The 22,950-nt window shown below is 42.7% G+C and overlaps 1 protein-coding gene and 1 pseudogene across 1 annotated transcript; both read right to left on the minus strand.

Annotated features, from left to right (window-relative positions):
• Positions 1 to 395: 395 nt before the first annotated feature.
• On the minus strand, positions 396 to 1,946 carry LOC106748714 (annotated as a pseudogene).
• A 1,028-nt stretch (positions 1,947 to 2,974) lies between these two features.
• LOC106748715 (ABC transporter G family member 24-like) lies at positions 2,975 to 21,701 on the minus strand. The gene is made up of 8 exons (XM_014627532.1): positions 21,674 to 21,701; positions 21,511 to 21,624; positions 21,070 to 21,422; positions 20,688 to 20,834; positions 4,958 to 5,073; positions 3,468 to 3,477; positions 3,294 to 3,374; positions 2,975 to 3,124 (listed from the first exon to the last, which is right to left on the minus strand). The coding sequence occupies exons 1-8, from the start codon at positions 21,699 to 21,701 to the stop codon at positions 2,975 to 2,977; spliced, it is 999 nt and encodes a 332-aa protein (XP_014483018.1).
• Positions 21,702 to 22,950: the final 1,249 nt, after the last annotated feature.

Below are 22,950 nucleotides of genomic sequence, written 5' to 3' on the forward strand. Positions count from 1 at the left end.
GAAATATTCATTCATTTTTCATTTTTCATTTTACATATTCATTTTTCAAAACAATTAATACTGCGTATCATTATGCATTTATAATAAAGGAATATATAAAAAATTTTAAATTTATCACTTACATAATATTATCTTTTAAGAATACATAAGAAGACGACTTTTCATTGAAACATAAAATGTGAAAATGTGGAGAATTCTTTAATAAAGATAAATACACGCGCGGAACACAGACAAGAGATAAAGATTTAATAATAAGTGGTATATTCGATATATACACGAAGAAATGTTTAAATCTCTCATTATCAAGCCATTATCTCTCACACTTGCAAGATATCAAACAAATATCCCGAACAATCGCGAAATGCTAAACAATCAACTTTCTTTCAGTGGTTTGGATGAACTGCTTCTTCTCAATGTATCGAGCCTTTGCAAGAATTGGCGCATATTACGTGACTGTTAATTGATGTTTACTAGGATGTTTGTTTCAAAATTATTCAATACTGAATTTCGTTAATGTCATCAATTAATGGACTTCCTTCGCACTCCGTTTTTTTTTTACATGCCATTTATAATCAGCAAAATACAATATTCTTAATCTTACCCTGTTCCGATAGAACTGTATCACCAATCTCTTCACTAGTGTGCTAAATTGGTCGAACCATAATATACTCGGATAATTTTTCCTTTCAAATTCGAATTCCTGTTTCGTTCGGTGAACCGGCAGGTGCTTTCATTTCCACACAAGCGATCATTCGCTCGGTCAGATCGAAATCGTACTCTCCTGACGAAATTTCTATCACTGAAACAATTATAGTTTAACGATATTAAGTGATATTTCTCTATGTATCTTTGGACGCGACATGATATTATTTTGATTTTAATATTCAATTAAGCACAAATAATATTTAAAAAATATACATAGTTAAAAAATTTATGTCTCTTTCTTTCTCTTTCTTTCTCCTCTGAAAAACGTATATATTAAAGTATTATAAAATATTATAAAATATTTATCAAAAATGATAAAAGTAAACGTGTATTAATAAGCAAACGCAGTAAAATGTTACATTGTGTGCAAATAGTTATCATGTACTATAATGTATCATGTATCATCAGATCAGACGTTTATTATTATCTACTTATTCCTGCGACTTACACTATTTCTCAGATAACTATTTAATGTAACTTATAAATCTATTCTCTTGAAATGCTTAATACTATTATTTTGGGCGTACAATGTTAGCAGAAATAAATGTAATTTAGAGTAATTTACAATTGAACATAAGGTCGTTTTTTCACATTCTTGTAAACTTACCGAAATCTGCGGGATTGTAATGTCTCGGACATTCTATGCCCATACTTTGTAGATATGGCACTAGGTTGCTCGCACTGCCTCTGTAAATACATTGTCCTGCAGTGATGACGTAGACGTGGTCAAATTTTTGAAATATTTTCGCGCTGGGGGTCTGTATCGAACATATGACAGTATGTCCAATCTGCGCCAATTTTTGCAGAAGATCGATACATTGAGAAGAAGACAGTTCATCCAAACCACTGAAAGAAAATTCAATCAACAATATATTTACGTTTATAATGTGCTTCGAAAATTAACGTGCGAGAGAACATTATGTAGCTTTCTGTCATCGAAAGAAAATAATAGTAACGCTTTATTTTATGACGGGAGCGTTTCGCAATTGTTTGGGATATTTGCTTAATACCTTTCAAATGCGAAAGACAATGTTGAAACATTGCTTCATATACCTATCGAATGTATCACTTATCATCAAATATTTGCCTTTTGTCTAGATATGAATATTCGCGCCTATATTCATCTCTATTAGAGAATTCTTCACACTTTTAACATATTTCGAAGAACAGTCGTCCACTTACGTATTCTTAAAAGATAATATTATGTGACAAATTTTTAATTTCTTGTACATTCCCTTCATTATAAATGCATAATGATACGTAAATGCGCAGTGCTAATTGTCTTGAAAAATGAATATTTCCAAAGTGCTCACTGCGTAAAAGAAGAAATAAATACAAAGAACAGCAGAGAAGATACAGAAAATACATAAAGTGTTATCGATCAACATTTTCTTTTTATATCGAAGAGCGTGTAGACCTTTCATCGGAATAAAAAAAAAGCTTAGAAAGATCAAAAAGTCACTAGACCATTTAAAAAGATATTAACTTTTTTACTATTAATTTTTGAAATTTTTTTTTTCAAATTATACGTAATCCTTGGAAAATATTTATGGAGAAATTCACGATGGAGCGACGAATAAAAATAATCTAATTTTATCTACAAAATCAATTAATTGTGCTAACTCAAAAAGCTTACATTCGTCATTCGTCATTTTCGGATCAGATAAGCACCATCTATATAAGTTGAATATCGCTTGTTTAGGTGGTAGTTGTCTGATTCGAAAATGACGAGTGAAAGCTCTTTGTAAGTAAGATATATAACACCGAGATGGAAGATAAAAAATAATCAAATATAGAAATTAGAACGATAAAATTGTAAAATTAATACAATGGGTAACCACTTGCTTGTAAGCGTGGTTCTTAAATGCACCAAAAATTGGCGAAAAACACTTGTAATATTGTGTGCTATTAACATTACATCACGTGAAACAGCAATCACTATTGCTGAAACTATGGAAAGCCCGATTACTCCTAAATGAAAACAAGTAGGCCTTAAGATTTTCAAGCTTAACCTAGTGTAATACATTATCAGAAACATAGTTTTGATTAGTATCTGACCATTGCAACATATTGACACTGAAAAAATTGAAAATCGTCAATGCGTGATCACATTTCAGATTTTGGTCTGTGTCATACGACAGTGGAGATATTTCCACTTTATGCCTATTGAGATTTTGTTTAACTTTTATATAGAACTATCAAATGGCACAATTAATTTTTCTGCGCTCTTATAAGCAACTTTAGATAAAGTTACTTGCATTTTGTGCACTTATTTGGTCGGTTCATCAAGAAAGATAATCGGTGGATTATTGACTAGCTCGAGAAAGATCATCAGCCTTTTCTTTTCGCCACCGGACAGTTTCTCCGAGGTTGTGCTTCGTGAAGCAGACAATCTGAGAGTATTCAGAATCTCGTCTATCTAAAAGATATTCCTCTGATTTACGCGCGGCGACAAATGTATAAATATTTAACAGTACAGCTGTTAGTGCGAAATAATCTTGGATATTATAAAACGTAAAAATAAAGTAAAAGAAAGAAAGGATGGGGAGCATATTACGCATTTATGTATTGACTTGTGGTGTACTTACGATAACGACTTGCTCAAATCGGGATTTTCTTTTGCCAAGCTTCAGGTCGGCGGCGAATGTCATTGCTTCCGTGAGGTTCGGCTACACAACATTTTCTTGCATGACGTAACACGACATCTTCCTGAATTCCCGAACTTCTCTTGGTTGTCCATTGATACTTATGGAGCCACTTACGTCCGTGCATCTTTAATTAAATTACAACCGTAAAATTAATTAAATGATTACCCAGACAGCACAAGGCGTCCTCAGAATCATCCTGAATATGTTCAGAATATCCTTTGGAATATTTTTAGGATATTTAGTTGTATTTTATACAAATATGTGTTAATATTTTATACAAAGTTTTTATGTGCATATTTATTCTATATTCCATAAGTAAATATCAAATATCTCTGGGACTTCTCTATAATGTCTTTTGAACATTTGTGCTGTATTGGTGATTATTTAATCGGTATGTCATGTGTCGAGATTAGTGATTTTCAAAGTTTACGTTATATTTCTTAAACATTTCACATACAACATATATATGTCTGTAAGATATAATATAATAGAATTGTTGATGTAATTCCATTTCGACGATTAATATAATACTCTACGATATTATTTGTATAAACAATTCATCCTTACGACTATCGCATACAAATTGACATATCTGCATATGTATAGTATGAAATCGTCTGGACCATTGAGCATCTAGTCTAAAATAGTCGTAAAATAGTCGTATTGGTTTAAAAAATATGCTTATTGGTCGAAACGGTTTTATGTTACCATATCATGTACAGGATGTTGAATCAACATAGGACCTTCTATGACGGGTTGCGTGCCCGAATGCGCACGCGTCCAAATGATAATTTCGGATTTTTCCTTATAGTAATACTTTTCCAACGCAGTTATAGCGTTTGTAATTATTATCTTAATTATGTAGCATAACACATTTAATAATTTTATGTTTAGTCTTTTTTTCCTTTACGGTTCGTTTCTAAAGCAGTCGGCATATTGCGTTTGTATACAAAAGCGGCGTTACCTACGATACCAACCGCGTTAACATTAGCCGCGGAAACCGGCGCAGTAAGCTGACAGCGAAGCGGGGTGGTCTACTGTGATCGATACCCGACTCGCCGACGTCTTTGAGGTTCACCGATCTCTAGATATAAAAGGCAGACGTCGAACAGCTAGCAGTTCAGTTTTTCGAGAAACACTGCGAGAGTAACTTCGTGAGACAAACTGTATTGTGTTCTATTAAATATTTTTATAAGACTAATACTCAATCCGAAGCGTCGAAACTCGATCATCCTTGCACCTAATAAACTACACCTTACAATTATCATAACAAAAAAAAAAGGTGTGCTAGTGACTATATCGAAAAATCCGAAATTGCCATTTGGACGCGCGCACCTTTGGGAAGGCAACCCGTCCTACAATGGGTCATATGTGATGCAACACCCTCTACATGCAGCTTTGTCATTTTATGTATATCCTTAGACAGTCCTTAAATTTGCAATATATAAATAGCTACTTGAATGAAAATAGCTGCTTGTTGTCGATTAATCGCACAGATATAAAATGCCCGAATAAGTTGCAAGAATAATAAATTCGTTTGGTCGATAAAAAAGGAAAGAAAGAAGAAAAGAATTAACATATCAGAATATGATTATTTAACTCACTTATAACCCGTAAGGATATTAAGAAGCGTCGATTTTCTAGCACTAGAAGGACCCAGTATTGCCGTTAATTCGCCTGACTTAAACTGTCCGCTGACCCCTCGTATAATTAATTTTGACTTTGTAAATTAAGCGGAAATATTTCGCTACATATGAACGGATATATGCGTTATAGAAAAATATCTCACTATTGCATGCGCCATATATTTTCGTCACAGAAAATCGTTTTTCATTCATGTACGACGGATGTATACGACGCGCCGCGGTAGCGCAACGACCGTAAAATTAACCGGATTGCTGCCTGCAAAATCACGTATGAGAATGTGAGAGTCCGTCGCGCCAACTCGGGCCTATTGCTCAATATATTAATGCAGCCCGTACGCTGTCTGAATTTTTTAAAACAATACAAGATTTTCGTATGCCAAGCATTACTAATTAAGCGTTTCAACGTTACAACGCAAAAACTAGTCAGATCAATCTATCGAAATATAGAGAATCATATGTTGCTAGTAAGTATAATTTCCATTTTGCATTCCTTGAAAGTGCGTAATCATTTAAATTTCTTTACATGATGACCTTGAATCTGTATGTGATTTTTAAAGAAACGGCAATAACTCTTCAATTTTTGCGGATCGTGACATTTCAATGATGCAATATCAGCGCCTCGCTATATCTCGTAAGATAAAAAAGCGTAGTGCGCAATGTTGATGTCAAAAAATAAAGGCAGCTACTGTGTCCGATTTCGTATCTATTTTTGCTTTGGTGATAAGGACAAAATACTTTCTACTTATTATCAAAGCGTTTCATTTCATAGATATTAAATTTCTAAATAAAGTGTATCATAGATATTAAATTTCTAAATAAAGTGTGTTATATATAATGCACTATATAATAAATATATTAATATAATTTGTATTGGCAGTATAAATTTTTTTTCGTTCGGAAATTTCGAGTTTTGTACCGAATAAGCGTCATTTGCGGGAAGTTTTGATTTATTTCTTTCATTTAAAGAAATCTGCTGCTGAGGCGCATCGGTCGCTTGTAGAAGTTTACGGTGATGCTGTTTTAAGTGAGAGTAGTTATCGTGAGTGGTTTCAAAAGTTTAAAAACGGCGATTTTGACGTGGAAGATAAGGAATGCGAAGGAAGGCCAGTAAAGTTTGAAGACGCTGAGTTAGAGATATTATTGGACAAAAACTCATGCCAAACTCAAGAGCAGCTCGCAGAAAATTTGGGAGTGACTCAACAAGCGATTTCAAACCGTCTCAAGACTATTGGTATGGTACAAAAACAAAGAAATTGGGTTCCGCATGAACTCAAACCCAGAGACGTCGAACGCCGTCTTTTCACGTGCAAACAACTTCTCCAAAGACAAAATCGGAAGGGTTTTTTGCATCGAATAGTGACGGGGGATGAAAAGTGGATCTACTACGGCAACCCAAAGCGTAGGAAATCGTGAGGTAAACCCGGCCATGCACCAACTTCAACGGCCAAACCGAATATTCATGGCAAGAAGCTAATGTTGTGCATCTGGTGGGATCAGCTCGGAGTAATCTATTACGAGCTACTCCAGTCTAATGAAACTATCACTGGAGAACGTTATTAACAGCAACTGATGCAATTAAGGCAAGAATTGAAGCTTAAACGCCCCCAATATGCCAAAAGACATGACAAAGTGATTTTTCAGCACGACAACGCTCGGCCACATGTTGCAAAAGTCGTCAAGGATACTTTGGAAGCTTTACAATGGGATATCTTACCCCACCCGCCGTATTCACCAAACATTGCTCCTTCGGACTACCACTTGTTCCGGTCAATGGCTCACGCCCTGGTCGAGCAGCACTTCACTTCTTACGAAGAAGTCAAAAATTGGATCGATTCATGGGTAGCCTCAAAAGATGAAGAGTTTTTTCGACGTGGCATCCGAATGCTGCCAGAAAGATGGCAAAAAGTAGTAGCTAGTGACGGACAATATTTTGAATAAAATGTAACGTATATTTTTTTACAATAAATTGATAATTTTTATAAAAAAAACGGCGGAAACTTATTTGTATTACCAATACAACATCAGAAGATATAAAATCGTACATCGTATAACGCACGGGTTGAAATGTACGGCTGTATATATTATACGGTGGAGCCATCTTTTGAAAACGGCGGAAACTTATTTGTATTACTAATAATTTTATAGCCCTGAAAACTATCCATTCATAAACATATATATGTATATATATTGCGACCGGATTTCCCGATTCGGTTTGATCCGAGTCGCCGGAGCAAAGTCGCCGGGCGAACCTGAACGAGAGGGGAACCTCTGGTCACCAACGCTATTGAAAAGCATGGGCGCCAGATGCGGACTAGCCGCACCCACAAAAAAAAACCTAAGGTTTCGACAAAGTTTTCCCGTACTTCGGATCCGGTACGTTCTCTCTTGCGACCTCGGTTCGTTCCGAACGGTAGCTCCTGTGTAAGTTAAGTCGGAGTCGGGGTGGTTGATAGGGTCACGTCGGAATAGCAGAACTAAAGCACAAGACCAGGGTTCTGACAATACAGTGGTTGCCTTTATTCTGGTTTATCAATAACGGTAATACAATGCGCTTATCGATAGCGCCTCGTATTTACAATCTTAAGTTCGCGAGATCTGGACCGCGGCGGACTCGCAATATCTGCCAGTAGGGTGGCTGAACCTTTCGAGCGGCAGTCGAGCCAAAGTGGAGAGCACAGCACGATACGATATCCCCGCGGGAGGTGATCCCCGGGCACGACCCCGACGCAGCCACCAACGGATTTTATTAAAACTTGGCGTTATCGCCACTTCCCCAAAGTCCGTTGGGAAGGCAATTCGTATGTCGACAGAACGAACGGTTCACGCGGTATTTGTTAATTGTAAATGCGGATTGGCGGCCTTACAAACAAATCGGGCTCCTGGCGACTGGCTCCCAGTGCTGCTCCCGAATCCCGTACTTCTTGCCGAGCACGTCCTTTCTCTCGCTCTCCCTGGCTCTCTCCTTGTCTCGCCATCCCGCTCTCGCTCTCTCGCTCGCATTCTCTCTCTTTCGCTTTTACTCTAGCTTTCGCTCTGCTACTCTTCACCACCAAGTCACTAAGCAGGAGACTATTTTCCTTCGGCAAACCCGCAGAACTTAACAGGTCCCCTTTCTGTCATGTTTTTCCAGTTCATCCTTTTTCGATTCCTGGGGGCTTTCCGACGGCGGCCCAGCTACTTCCTCGGTCCGTCGTCTCACCTCCTGCCTCGGTATCTATGCGCGACGTCGGAACTCCGGTTGTCGCTGGATTCGTCCCTGTGCGCGTCCTCGCACGTCGGCTCTACCGCTGTAAACAAACGAACGGAACTTTACAGCCTAAGTAATACCAAGGGTAAAGTCCCGATAGCGCGAAAAAGAGCAAGGAGAATCACCTGAGGTTAATTCGCGTTATGGTGCGGTCTCTTCTCGTACATCCGGCGGGTGATGCTCGATCTGCTTCTCATCTCTTCTCGTCGCCATCCGGAGCGGGGCCATACCATTTTTGCGGGACGTGGTGCTCGCCTCTATAATTCTCGCGCACTTGAAGTGCACGGTCTCCGTTACGCAAAAATATAAAAGAAAAAGAACTCGTTGCACCGATTATGCGCTCGCAAGAAGCGCGCCTCCCTATCCGCGATAGGGCATCTTCGAGGGCATCCGCATATTGTGACGGACGCTTCAAGCTGTTACGTCACAATATATACACTATGCTATATGAAATTTCAATCAGTCTCAACATGCAGTTGAAAAGAATAAACTTCATAGATGCGATGTTCATGACAACGCAAGTACATCTGTTGTATGTTAACAAGACATAATTTCTTAAGAGATAAATGATGATCGCGAACGTGAATTACCGAAAATATATGAATACTCATTCTCCTTGTCACAAGGTAAGCAAACGCCCATCTTGTTATTCAATCTATTTGTATGATAAGAAGTGCAAACTTTGTGTCCGTTTCCTTAAATATATTCTATTTATTTAAAATGTTTCTTAGACTTTATCGCATTTTTTCTCCTCAAATAAAATATTGAATCAATTATTATATTATTTATTGAAGTTCTCAAAATTCTCGTTAGAATGATATTTAAGTAAGTATATTAATTTATTTTATTTTCCATATTTAGGCGAACTAGATTTATGTACGAATATTAATTTATGTTATTTTTTATATTTAGGTGCAGATGCTTTAAGATGCTCATCACATGGAAGAGAGGAAGAAGTTTGCTAATCCGCAAAAGAACATTCTCCGAATCAAGAGGATATAAATCGACATAACCCATCGAGAGGACATAATCGAGAGGATATAAATCGACATTACCCGATATAAACCAGGAAGTTGATTCATTTCATTATATGCAGAATGTTGGAGAAAGGGAGACAATGCTTCATGATGATAATTTGAGTAATCAGTCATCGAAAGCATATTATTAGTAATATAAAATGATATATTAACCTTTCAAAAAAGAGGAACATAACTAAAGAAACTAATGGCGAATTCGGCCGCTGGCACCAGTGCGCGCAAAGGGTTGTTTATACTACACCGAGGTGAAAAGTTCCGGGATTTTTAATGAAAACAAACGTTTCTTGGGCAAAGTTATATTTATTCTTCAACATAGTTGCCTTCGAGTGCGATACACTTGGTATAGCGATTTTCCAACATTTCGATGCCCTTTCTGTAGTACGAAATGTCCAAGCCTTCGAAATATGCCTCGATTTCCGCGATGGCTTCCTCATTCGACGTGAATCTCTTTTCCTGGAGCCACCGCTTAAGGTTTGGGAACAGATAATAGTCGTTGGGGGCCAAATCTGGAGAATATGGCGAGTGAGCAACCAATTCGAATCGTAATTCGTCCAATTTGGCCATCGCTTTCAAGGACATGTGCGATGGTGCGTTATCGTGATGGTACATGGCGATAGGGCATCTACCATCACGACAACAAGTGTTGCAGATCCAGGGAAGCTCGACCGCCGGGTTGCAGCGCGACAGGCGAGATGATCTCGCGCGCGCTGGACCCTCGTCGCCGTAGCTAGCGGCGCACGCCGTGAGGCGGCGCGCCGCATAGGTAATTAGTTCGCGAGCGAATTCGCTCGATGGCGGATATATAAGAACGCTCTATAGAAGCGCTCAGGAAGACCGTTCTCGTCTGCCATAGCACTTAGGTCGACAGAACGGTGAGCATACGCATAACGTGATTTTTTCGAGTGCGTGTTTTCGGGTATTGTACGGTTGTCTTGGTAGTAGTGATCTTTCGATACTTTCCCGGTGCCGGAACCTCGTTTCGCACTCGTGGCCGTGAGCGCCACAAGATTTTCCAAGGTGACAAGCCGGAAGATTTGTCCGCGGAGCCAACTACGCCGGACCGTTGATCGGAATTAAGGCCGATTAACTCAGGGTCGACCGTAGCTCAACAAGCGTGATCGTCCACGTGGATATCGCCCTCGGAAACGGTAGACACCGTCTCCCCGAGAGCTCCGAATAGCAAGCTCGCGGTCCGAGCCAGGGGACCAATTCTCCGGTAGCGCTCGGGGCGGATCACCGTTAGCTGCGAATCGGTGTTATCGTGGAGCTTGGCAACTCGTTTCTAGGTACGGGTAATCCGAGATTTCCAATATCTACCCTCGGGGTTAAGGTTATTCCTAGAGCGCCCGTTTGCCGACAGAGGAAGTCTTCTTTGTGGCCAACTTATCTTCTTTGGGGCCACTTCTCCTCCGGAGTCACTTCTTGGAGAAGTTCACTCAATCCGACTTCCATCGTCGGCATCGTAAGTCACTAAGGATCCAGAAGAGTCGCATCGGCGACAACAACTGGCCATCATCGGCACAGTGAATCACGGAGGACCTTAGTCTATCATAACAGCTTATCACCGTCAGCAACGTTGGTCGCTGAGAGACGGCTCGCGTAGCATCCTAAGAACACATACACCGACGGCAAGGCGGGTCATAGGAGGACTTCTATGTCTCAAGTACAATACATGGCCGGCCAGATGGGTCGCTGGCGTCACCCCCTCGGTCCTACGAAAAACTCAGCGTTCGGAGCAAGGGAAGCCTACCCGCAGCAAAGTGCGTGCGTCAAAGGGTTCGGAAGGGCCTTCAGGGTGATAACAGGTCATCCAGTACCGTAGCTACATTCTGCTCGGAGGGGCGGGGGAACCCGGCGGCAAGCCGCCTTCCAAAAGGCAATTTCGCGCCCTTCGCGCATCGGCGAACCATCGCCGCATTGAGCCTTGTACAAGCACCACGACCGGTTGAGAAGGGACATGCTCTTTTCGCGCGCCATTCTATATAGCACGCAGAGGGCGACGTCGACCCGGACTAGTCCCCTACGTGGCGTGCGGCGCGCGACTGTATCGTGCATCAATTCTCCACCGACTTTCGGCATCTGAATCGGCGCTCGCTCCTCCACCCTATCTGAGCGTTCGAAACAGTAAGAAAGTAATGTTTACAAATTATTGCGCTCAGTGCCTGCTAGTGCCATCGGCCGAAATCGCTGCAGGTTATTCTATTTTTTTCGTACAATTCTTATTTCTACCAGAGCAAATGTAATAATTTGCAAACAATTTACGATCATTCATATTGATGCCATGACAATTAATATTGATTTTTTTGTATGTTGAGAAGAAAAGTTTTTGGATTTACAAATATCTGTTTACTATTACTAAAGCAGTTTAATAGTGTAGTGACAATAAATGTACCCAAAATCATTGGTACATCCTACTTATCTTCGTTATCTCTCCAATGTCTGTAAGATATATTTGAGACATTTGTGTTATTTAGATTAAGAGTTCACATGACTCTTACAGAAGTAAAAATCAAGTAACATTTTGGGAATTGTTGATAGTTTGCTCTAATGTTTAAGAATATTTCACAGCATCTTGATATTAATTAATTTTAACATCACTGTGTACATTTCTATTCTGTTTTGTACGGAGGAAAAGGGGTTGTAAAAACAAAATAAACGATTCCAGGCCATCAAGGAAATATTATGTCCACTAGATCAATTAGAGCTTTGCCAACTCAACGTGTTGTTATGTCAACATATAATTTGTTAAATGGACATATTTCTTTTTAATAGACGGTAACAGCCGATTTTGTAAATTTTACCACTTTTTTCTCCGTGTGAAACAGAATGGACACAGTGATGTTATATTCACTATAAATACTATACATATAACTATAACTGTACATATAAATATACATTTAACATTTACTATAAAATAAAGTTCTGCGTACTTAAATGATGTCAAACGTATAGAGCAAATGTACAACTTTTTACAACTCTCAAAATATTATTTAATTTTTACTTCCATCAGGGTCAAGTGACTTTTTAATCCAAATTGCACAAATGTCTAAAATACGTTTAACATACATTTGAATGATAAATAAGACAAATAAAATGTTCTTATTAATAATGCGAACTATATTTGCGGTGGACCATTTAAATAAACTAAGTCGAGAAACGACAGTAATAAAATATGATTTGAGACATGCCTTGGCCCCTTGGGATATTTTAATAAAAATAAGTGAAAAAGAGAATATAACACAAAGGCCAAGATGTACTCTTGAAGAAGTGAAAAAATTATTTTCTTTGAAAAAAAAATCCCAAATAATAGAGGATAAAAAAATTTTAAAAGAAAACTCTCAAGACGCTAAGGCCATAGTAGATTGATGTATTTTGACTCATATTATTTGTACGCTATCTCTCTCTCTCTCCCTCTCTCTCCCTCTCTCTTTCTGCACTTAATAAGATCATGTAAAATAATAACATATTCTTATGTTATGCAGTGTATACATGTATAATCCATAGATGGAATCAATGTCTATGATGCCGTGAAGAGAACTCTGTACAAAATATTCTCAAAAAACGGATTGGCGGAAAAATATAATTGGGGAGACTGACGTGGAAAAGAGCCATTGCACAACTTATAAGAATTATAACACATTATAAGAACGATTATAAGAACGATTTTCAGCAAGTACACGCCAAATATAATAATATAAGAACCGGCCCATTTAGTAAACAACATTATAATAATATAACGCGGAACATACCAGGTGTAGAAGTATGAAACCGGAATTTTTTGTAAAAATTACACGTCTGTTGTTTGAAAATGATAAAAAATATTTTATTCAAAATAATGTCCATTGCTATTCACACATTTTTCCCTCTCCGGCAGTTTATGAATGCCACACCAAAAAAACATTTCTTCTTTTGAAGCGAACCAGCTATTGAGCCATTTTCGTACATTTTCATACGAATTGAAGCGTTGTTCAGCGAGAGCGTGTCCCATTGATGCGAATAGATGATAATCGGACGGAGGCAAGTCTGGAGAATAAGCCGCATGCGTTAGTATTTCCCAACTAAACGCCTCAATCGTTTCCCTGACCCGTTTTGCTGTGTGTGATGGGGCATTATCATGGAAAAAAATGAATGACTTTGTGTTGCCTTTTCCCATATTCCGGTCGTTTTTCACGCGATTTAAATCGATCATTTGCTGTTGGTAGCGATCAGTGTTAACGGTTTCACCAAGTTTTAGCAGCTCATAATAGATTACACCCTTCTGATCCCACCAAACACAGAGCATTGTCTTCTTTCCAAAGCGATTGCAATGGATCTCGATGGTTCGCCTGGATTCACTCATGATTTCTGACGCTTAGGATTCTCAAAATATATCCATTTTTCATCACCTGTCATGATACGATGGACTTTCTTTTGTATCTGTCGAGCAGCATTTTACAAGTGGTTTTTCGATTTTTTTGCTGTCTTTCATTCAGTTCATACGGACCCCATTTTCCCATTTTCTGAATCATGGCTTTCAAACAAATTGAGACAGCTTTCTGTGTCACATTCAATTCATCCGCGAGTTCTTGTTGAGTTTGAGTATCATCTTCATCCAATAAGGCTTGCAATTCGTTGTCTGAGAACTTTTTCGGTGATTTCCTACGCTCTCCGTTTCTCACGTCAAAATCATCACTTTTAAATTTTTTGAACCACTCGAAATACTGTGTTTTACCAAGAGCATGTTCACCGTAAGCTTCGACAAGCATTCGATGCGATTCCTTCATGATAGCAATAAACCAATGATAGCAATAAACCAATGCTGTCCGCAAATCGTAGTTCGTAGGCACAAAACTCGACATGTTTAAGGTTATAGAAAAATATACCGGTGTATGGGTTACTGTGTGTTAAAAATTTTAGTAAGCTGTTAGAGGGAGATGATGGCGCTGCAAGAAGCGGTAGAATTTGCTCGCAATACTACTTCCCCGGAATTAATTGCGACTCGACTTTTTAGCCCGCGACTGTATGAGGCCTCACTCACCCGCTCGTCTCTCCTCTCCTGGAGCTCCTTCCTGGACACAGCCACGATCCAGGTTCTCGCTCGCTCGTTCGCTCGTTCGCTCGTTCGCTCGCTCACACTTCCGCTTCGCACGCCTGCGGGTCGCACAGTGACGAGCTTCACTCGTCCCGTCTCATATAAGCAACCGCCTCAGGGATCTATTGCCGCGCCACGCAGCTCCCGATTGGTTCCTTTGGCCGAATCATTTGTCTTGCGGATGTTCGCGGGACCTCGCGTCTGTTACCGTTGGTTTTCGACGCTTGTTCGCCTTTTCTTTTCTGGACGGAATCCGGCAACTTTTTAGGGCTCGCAATCGTTCCCGAGGTCTCCCGGGCGCGCCTACCGCAGGATCCTAATCTGCGACCGAGTTGCGGGACCTTGCGTCTCTCTTTCGCAAGGTGGCCATCCTGCTTTCCGTTGGCGTTCCTCCGTCCTGGCGCATCTCTCCCCGTCCCACCGCATCTCTCTCTAGTTTTTTCTCCGTCAGCTCTTCCCTTCGTCCGTTGTCCTGGCTCGCGGGTTTCTCCATTCAAAAAGAATCATTAAAGCCGCAGGTATCCGTCTTGTGCGCAAACGGCGTACAGGACCAAAAATCGGCACTCGGCCATCCTCTTTCCGCGAAAAGGCGCGGGCCCCCGGCTCCCCCTCGGTCAGGCCACCGCCTGAGAGACGGGCAATATTTTGCATCGTCACAAAGTATATCGTGAATTAAACTGAATAATGCCTATTTTTCGGAAATTTTACGGTGAGGTACAAAATGACATACGGTATTCTCTCTGCCATTCTTCCGCTTCGTAGGTATCAAGAGTCTCTTGCCACGGAGAGCTTTTTTCTATTTGACCAAACCCCGTATGCGTTTCACGCGGTCTAGCGTCGCGAGTCCGTTTTACTTTCGTACTATTTACCTGTTTGTTATTGTCTAGTGTAAGTTGCGGGAACGTAAAGAAAATTATTATAGAATGTTCTTCAGCTGTACGTGGCCACGCTCATCATTACTATGTTCAGACTTTTTGTAAAATTATATTTTTTCGTACGAACTCGATGTATATATGCAAGAAAATTATCGTCGACTCTCTACTGTAGCGATCGTTTATCTAATGAACGGACAACGCAAATCTTGCAATAACACTCAATCGAAACAAATGATACGTGATAAGACCCAGGTACATTTCTTTATCGAACGTATATACGTTGAGGGTAAATGAAACGAGATAAACGATGAGACATTTCGGTCTTATAATTAACAAAGCACACAAATGCCTCTTGAGCGAATCATGTTCCACATTATTGCCCATTGTTATTGTTGCGATTAATGCTACTGCTTTTGCCGCCGTTCTCCGTATCGCTGCATCGACGATGTTCTCTGCTCGAGTAAATAATGCACGAAACACTTTGTGCAATATCCATTCCATATCTATTTGTTCAGCTTTATCTACGACTGTTCGCTCAATTGTTACCTACGTGTTTTGAGTTTGCGGTACTTTAAACTTATATATAGCGTACTGCTAACATGGAGCTACGAGATTTCACGAAAAAATTACCGTTAAGTTGTTGTTAAGACGAAATTTGATGCTTGTGACGATGCATCATCCCCGGCGAAATGCTGCGGCCGACCGACCATCCGTCGGCCGCAAAACGGCGCTCAGCGCCACATAAACAATTCTCACACGCGGCGCACGCGTCCGATACGTGCGCGATTGACAACAACAATTGTTGTTGTCAGCGCATACACGTGTTAGAAAAACGGTGATGAAGCAGTATAAAAGACCGCTCCGCCGCGAGAACGGCACCCGATTCCACCGGAGTTAGCCGGATCGAAAGGTCGAAGCTGCTCCGGATCCGATCCACAGGTCGAGGGACGGTGCGTACGCCGTCACTGCTGTGAGTATGCAGCCGACTCGACATCCTTCCATCCGGTAAAGACCGAGGTAGTGCGTACGCTGTCTCTCCCGTGTAATTCGCAGGCACCGGATTCTAACCTCCTTTTCGGGACGGTGTGTTCGCCGTCTCCACCGGGTACTCCCGGCCCTCTTGCCCGTAACAGACCTGGGGATCGGCACGAGTTGGGGTGGTGTATTCGCCGCCTCCGTGGAGTGTTCTCGACCTCGACCACCCCACTCTCGTCATCGGGTCTTGCGCCTCCGGGGCGTGTGAACGCCCCGGAGTATCGTTTCGCGTTCCGCGCTACGAGATTAGAGACGACGCGCGTCTCTCCGTCCTCACCTCACCGGAGGTGCCAACGATACCGTAACCGCCGCGAACCGCGATATACCGCCGCCGACTGCACGTTGGCCAGGCTCGCCCGACCGAATCCGCCGCTTCTGCATAAGAGCACGATACTGCGTGCCCTCCGTTCCGGGATTTGGCCGACGCGAGCATTCCACGTGCAGCGATCACCGCGACCCGCGATACCGCGATCCGCAGGTGCATTCCGCCGTCTTGCACTCCAATGCGAAACCGTTGAATTTAAAACGCCGAGCCGACACGCGAACCGTCAACACCGCACGCCGAAATCATAACACCACGCCCGCTCTCCGCCGACACCACGAAATCCACGAGGCGAGCGTCGCGCCTGCTCCAGATAGATTCCGAGAAAACCAATACGCCAAATATCACCGACTAAGCCGTCGATACAACGTTACGACGTAAACACGTGATTCCGTGGCTGGATCTATCGCCACAGTATATAACGGACAAAGATAGAATTAAAGCACGGCCCGCTGATATTCACTTGTAACAAAAACATCAGGGGAATAATTAAATAAACGGTTGTTATCTGAATACTCGCTCACTCACTCACTCACCCACTCGTCTCACACACACACACGCACGCACAAGAAAAAAACGCCTGGACTTACAGCGAGCTAAACCCGGGCCACCGAACATCGAATACGGTCAACCGAGACACCGGACGACCACCGCACCGGCCGGGGTAGGGCTAACGTCCACCGACCGGCGGGGCACGGGTCACATGCTTCGCAATATACGGTAATATTATTTCTACAACGCACTTTTGTCTACGTAAAAATTTAACTCAAACGATAAACCAATTTTGCACAAGATCAAGAAAAAATGCGTGTATGCGATCGCGATTACTAAAAATATATCAACCTTTGCACGTCTCAAGTGCACGCGAGACAGCCAGACCTACAGTCGCGATATGCCACATTATCAAATCATGAGCTATGCGCATATTAGAAAATATAACGTTGTTATTTTATTCGTAACGTACAAAAACTTCTGTTGCACTGTGACACTTCCCGCACGTACGTTGATGTGTTAATAACAATTATGAACATTCTTGTACGATATCATAAAAAATCATTACAATCGACGTGAAATTCTTACGCAAAGCTTTGATCATCGATCTGCTGGTAAAGTTTGGCAGTTCGACATTTGGTGCTACGCGTCTGCAATCAGAACGGCGGCAACGGGCGCACAATGGCGTATGATATGTCTCCTTCATGCGGTGCGCATACTTTCGCAATCGGCGAGTAATGTTCTCACAAACGAACCAATATGGCGACGGTGTAGGCTCAGTTGGTAATTTATACAACAGATTATACATAAATATTTGTCGATGAAAAATGTTGTTCAAAATATAATTACGTATATATCGCCGTGAATGCAGCGATGGACGATATAACGCGTCGATACGTCCATAGCGACAATTTAAACGCGGAATCATTTTTTCTTTTTTTCTGAAGTAACGAAGAGTAAATTTTTTTCTATCACGTATACACCGGTATGATTGTCTGCTGTAAAATTCTGTTAGTAAAATTCTGTTTCACTTTCGGTGGGTTATATTCTAACTGTGCCCGCCCATCTGATACCGTGATAAGTGACAAATACCAATCTATATAATGTTAGACATATAATCATAGATACTCTGCGAGCGTGAGAAAAAATAGAAAAAACACTCAACTTTTGTGTGTCTTTGAGCACGAGAGCGCTTCGATTGTTTTTTTCATTAATAATGGACTTGGTGTTACATGGTGGTCTTAGGTTTTCAGTAACGGGTATTCGGTGGACTGCTGCAGCTTTGACAAAGTTATGCAGGAGTGTCGGCTGTTCCACAGGAATCATGATGTGATCGCGAAGTCTAGTCAGATCTTCGTTGGAATATATCCCGCTGTCCGCGAGGTCTTCTAAATATCTCCAGGTGGGACGAGTGAGTGGTTCAAGATTTTGCGGAGGCACCACGGCCGCTGGGTTAAGTGTAAGCTAATCCATCTGCCGGCTACGCTATACATGGTGGGAAGGACGGGATTGCATTTCGTTGACGTTCCGGTTCTGATTAGTATACGGGTTCGTGGTACTAGGAACATGAACTTATTTGAAATGGTGACTGGAAGTTCGAGGTAACAGATATCGATAGATCTTCTAGTGTCGTCGACGGGGATACATTTAATTATGTAAGCGACTTTGCCTACAATGGCAATAATGTACCCGGATTTTTCATTAAATGATACGCGAAGAGGTCGAGTTGGTTGGTGGCGAAAGCTATAGCATTCCTTTGTACCTGTCGTTCTAATTGACATTTTTGATTAATCATGTTCTGATAAAGTGCTCGAATTTGAGTTTTGACGTGTTTCTCGACATTAATGAATTTAGAATTTAGATAAATAAAAGAGTCTAAGATTTCGATTAAAATGCGTTCTCTCTTGACGAAAGGATTGTCTTTAGACGTTGATACAATGATTAATTTTGGATGTTTGGTCTGTACTAAGGTGTATCCGCATACAATTCGCTCAGACTTCTTTGATAAGGCAAAGGTTGCTTAGCTCGACGTTAGTGTTGTCACTGCAGTTCGCGTCCGCTTCGGTTGCGGGACTTTTTTGCTCCCGCCTTTGCGCGGCAGCGGACCCACCTCAGCGAGCTCAGTTTATTTCGCTAAAAGCGAGTAGAATCTCTTGCTATTCCTCGTGGAAGATCGTCGTGGTTCTTAACGTTCTTCTCCGATTTCGCGGACACATCGGGGTGGAGCCGGGAGAGATAATAAATGAGAGACCGATAAACAATAGAATAACAATACTTAAATTCTATTGAACTCTGAGGCAGATAACGACTTACTCCTACAGATAATCAATTATATGGTGTGACATGGAAATAATACTCGTTAGATAGCCTGTGTTCTTCACGAACAGGCAACAAAATTCTGTATCACGGGAGATTCCATAACGCGATCAAAAAAGAACGATATCTCGTCTGAGATGTTCCGCGAGATGCTTTCTGCGGTGGATCTGAGCCGCTCGACGGCAGCTCTAATACGTGCGTCGTATTAATGAAGCTCTCTTGTCCGGCGTCGTTAAGCGAATCTCACCGGGTTTTCCGCTGGGCGCCAGCCGGGTCTTTCCCGACAGTGGTTACTGCTTCCGGCCGATCCCGCACAGTCCGGTATAGCTTCTCGCCAGAAGCAGTTTTCCACAAACAACTTTACGAGCCCCTGACACGGCTTAATATACAATTTCCAATGCAATCTCGACAATAATTCTACGACGACTGTGCGACCGGCGAAGGTAAAAAGCGACCGAGTCTCGCGCCCGTGTCTCCGGGATCTTTACACTCGAGACGCTTTCGAGAACGGCCCTTGTCGCTCTGCGACGGGACCCCTAAATCTCGTAAGTCCGGGCGGCCCTACCTTCCGGGCGCCACGGATCTCCAACGAGTTCTCTTCCCAGTACTCTGATCGCGTTTATGCCGTCGGGAAGCGATGGCAATCGACTCGGAATTAATTCGCAACTCTACTTCTTTACCCGCATCTGTACAAAGTTCTCGCTTACCCACTCGACACTTGCAGCTCGCCTCTACTCCTCGGGATTTCGTCCTTCAGACGCGGCAGATTTTCTCGTTCGCTCGCTCGCCCGCTCGCTCAGATGTTTCGCTAGCTCGCCGTCGGCTCGCACAGTGTTAATAAGTGCTCGTCATTTTGCCCAAAAGGCCGCTACTGCAAAGATCCGTCACGCCGCTTGATGCGGTCTCCGATTGGTCCTTCCGGCTAGATGAAAAATGTCAAGGATACTTGCGGGATTTCGCGTCTGTTGTTGTTCTCTTAACGCTTGTTTATCCTTGTTGTTCTCCGGGACAGCATTCGGCAACTATTGGATTCTCTGTAATTTACCGGGGCCCGCTTTCTGCGGGATCCTCTCCTGCCTACTCTGCGAACGGGTCGCGGGACCTTGAGCCTTTCTTAGATTCTCAGAAGGAAGATGTTGGTTCTCAGCATCTCCCACGTGCCAACACTACCTCTTCGTGCTGTGAGTCAGAAACGCTGGAGGAAGTCGCAAATATCACTCCTCCTGACGTCTTATGGGGTTCTGACTTGGACTTACGCTCCCCTCCTCCCGAGTGGTGGGGAGGAGGGCTCACCGGGTCCTTCGTGGGACAAACTGCCGGCAGTTTGGTGTCGAGGCGCAGAAAGCACGCCAGCGGCTTGAGCGGTGTAAAATCCTCTAAGACCGCAAGTTGATGTGCAGGGGCCTTGGCGTTGCTGACGGATTCTACCACCTCCCAACTCTTCCCCAATCATTGCTTCCTTAATTAACATAACATTACCGCGAACAGAAAATTTTTTCTCACGCGGTATTCTCCAACCATTACATCTTCCATCCTTCCTGTGAAACTCATTGCATAACCGCAAACAGATAATCTGTTCCCACGCGGTTAAAAACCAAATATCCCCATTTCTTCCACATCCACAAGTATTACCGCGAACAGGAAATTCTTTCTCACGCGGTACCCACAAAATTACCACTCCCACCCTTCCTGAGAGACCCACTGTATTACCATGAACGCATAAGTAGTTCTTAAGCGGTACAACGTCAAAGATGCCCAGCGGTACAACGTCAAAGATGCTCTTCCTCCCCATCGAGAAATTCACTGCGCTACCGCACAAAGTTGAATTGTCCTTATGCTGTAAAGCACTAGTATTTCCCTTCTTGTCGCGGCCTGTCTCCCAACCGCCCTCTTCCTCGCAAACCTGGCGCTGCGAGAAAGCTGGGCAGAGGCTGCGTTGTACAGACCTACCGGGCGCTGCGCTTCTGTGGCTTTGCACCAGCGGTGACGGAACCGGAGGTATTAATATATCCTTCTTTTTCAGGTTCCCTAGTTCGTTGCGGTAGCGGAACGGGTGACGACTAAACAGTGAAGTGTCGAAGGAGGGTCGGCGGCTTGAGCGGTGTGAAGTCCGCACCGATAGTGGCTGAGCTCTCTGCAGTTGAGGTGACGCCACCCGACCGCATCGCAAACACCCTCACTCCTCTCCACATTTCCTCTCCGCAAACCACTCCCACATCCCACCAGAGCACTACCGCGAACACGTAATTGGTTCAAATGCGGTAAAAGCCCTTACTCACCCAAAAACTCCAACCACCCAAACCTCATCCCCGGGACGGCTTACATTCGCCCTCGTTCTGCGCACTGCGGTGCGTGTGAGGCGCGCGCGGGCTGCCCTTAACCAGTTAAGTATGTTTGACGACTATATCCGTCATGGAGATGTGGCAAAATCTTGTGTCATGACAACTATATCCGTCATGCGTAAAATTTTGTTACAATTTGATATTTAATTGTAATTCTGGCGAAAACTAAATTATATTTGTAAATTTTAATATGGGTAAAATGATTAGAGGTCAAGACAAAATGAAACAAACAAATGAAAATTATAAATAATTTGAGTTGGATTTATAACTTCCTGAGAGCTAATTCGCTTGATTATCGCGACACACACTGGTGGGCGCTTTGCAAAGAGATCGCCACAGTTAACTGGTTAAATTAAAACTACCGGGCCCTGCGCCTCTGTGGCTCCGTTCGTAGCGACGACGGAACCGGAGTTCTCCCTTTTATTTTCAGCGCGGGCCTGCTTTTACAGTCCTAATACCAAGGCGGAAGTATCGTGCCGAGGGTATAAATGGCTGCCAGGACGGAAAAGATGCACAGTCGCTAACGACACAACCCCGGGGTACCTGTCGACGCTCCGGGTTCTCTAGGCTTGGCAATGTAAGACGGCTCTGCGTTGCTTGACCTCCATTCCGACCACTAAATTCTATGTATTATGGGTAAATTTTTCAATGATGTGCCGACGAGAAGTGTCCGTCTGGCTGAACGTTTCCGACCAGACAGGGCCGCAGCTTTGGAAGCGGGGAAATCCTCTGATGCTCTGTCGCGTGCACGCTAGGTCGCGCGCTTGGTTGAGGCCCCCGTATCCAGAAGGGTGCTTCGAACAACCGTGACCGCGCACATCCGCGGCTCAGAGCAATTCGCTGCACGGTCCCAGGTTCTCAGCCTTCGTGCTGTCAGTGTTAGCTTAGAGAGATGTGATACGCTGCTCACACCGGCAATCTTCGACCGGGTGAAGCATATCAGGATAGGCTCTGGCAATATCTCCGCGAAAAACGTAGATGCCGCGATCGCGGCACCGTCCCAAACCCCAGTAGAAGTAGTCGATTCTTCCGGCCTCTGGTACCGGCCAGGAGCACTCCACTGCCCGCGTTGCTTAGATCCACGGGAATTACGGTGCTGCAGCTGAACATGAGGCGTTCGGCTGTGGTGACAGGCGAGGTTCGCCAACTCATTGTCCGAAAGCGACTGGACCGCCTGCTCTTGCAAAAGTTGCACGTCCGGAAGCAGGACAGTG

The sequence above is a fragment of the Dinoponera quadriceps genome, unplaced genomic scaffold (assembly GCF_001313825.1).
Source record: "Dinoponera quadriceps isolate SergipeBrazil2010 unplaced genomic scaffold, ASM131382v1 scaffold3117, whole genome shotgun sequence".
In the NCBI taxonomy this organism is placed as follows: domain Eukaryota; kingdom Metazoa; phylum Arthropoda; class Insecta; order Hymenoptera; family Formicidae; genus Dinoponera; species Dinoponera quadriceps.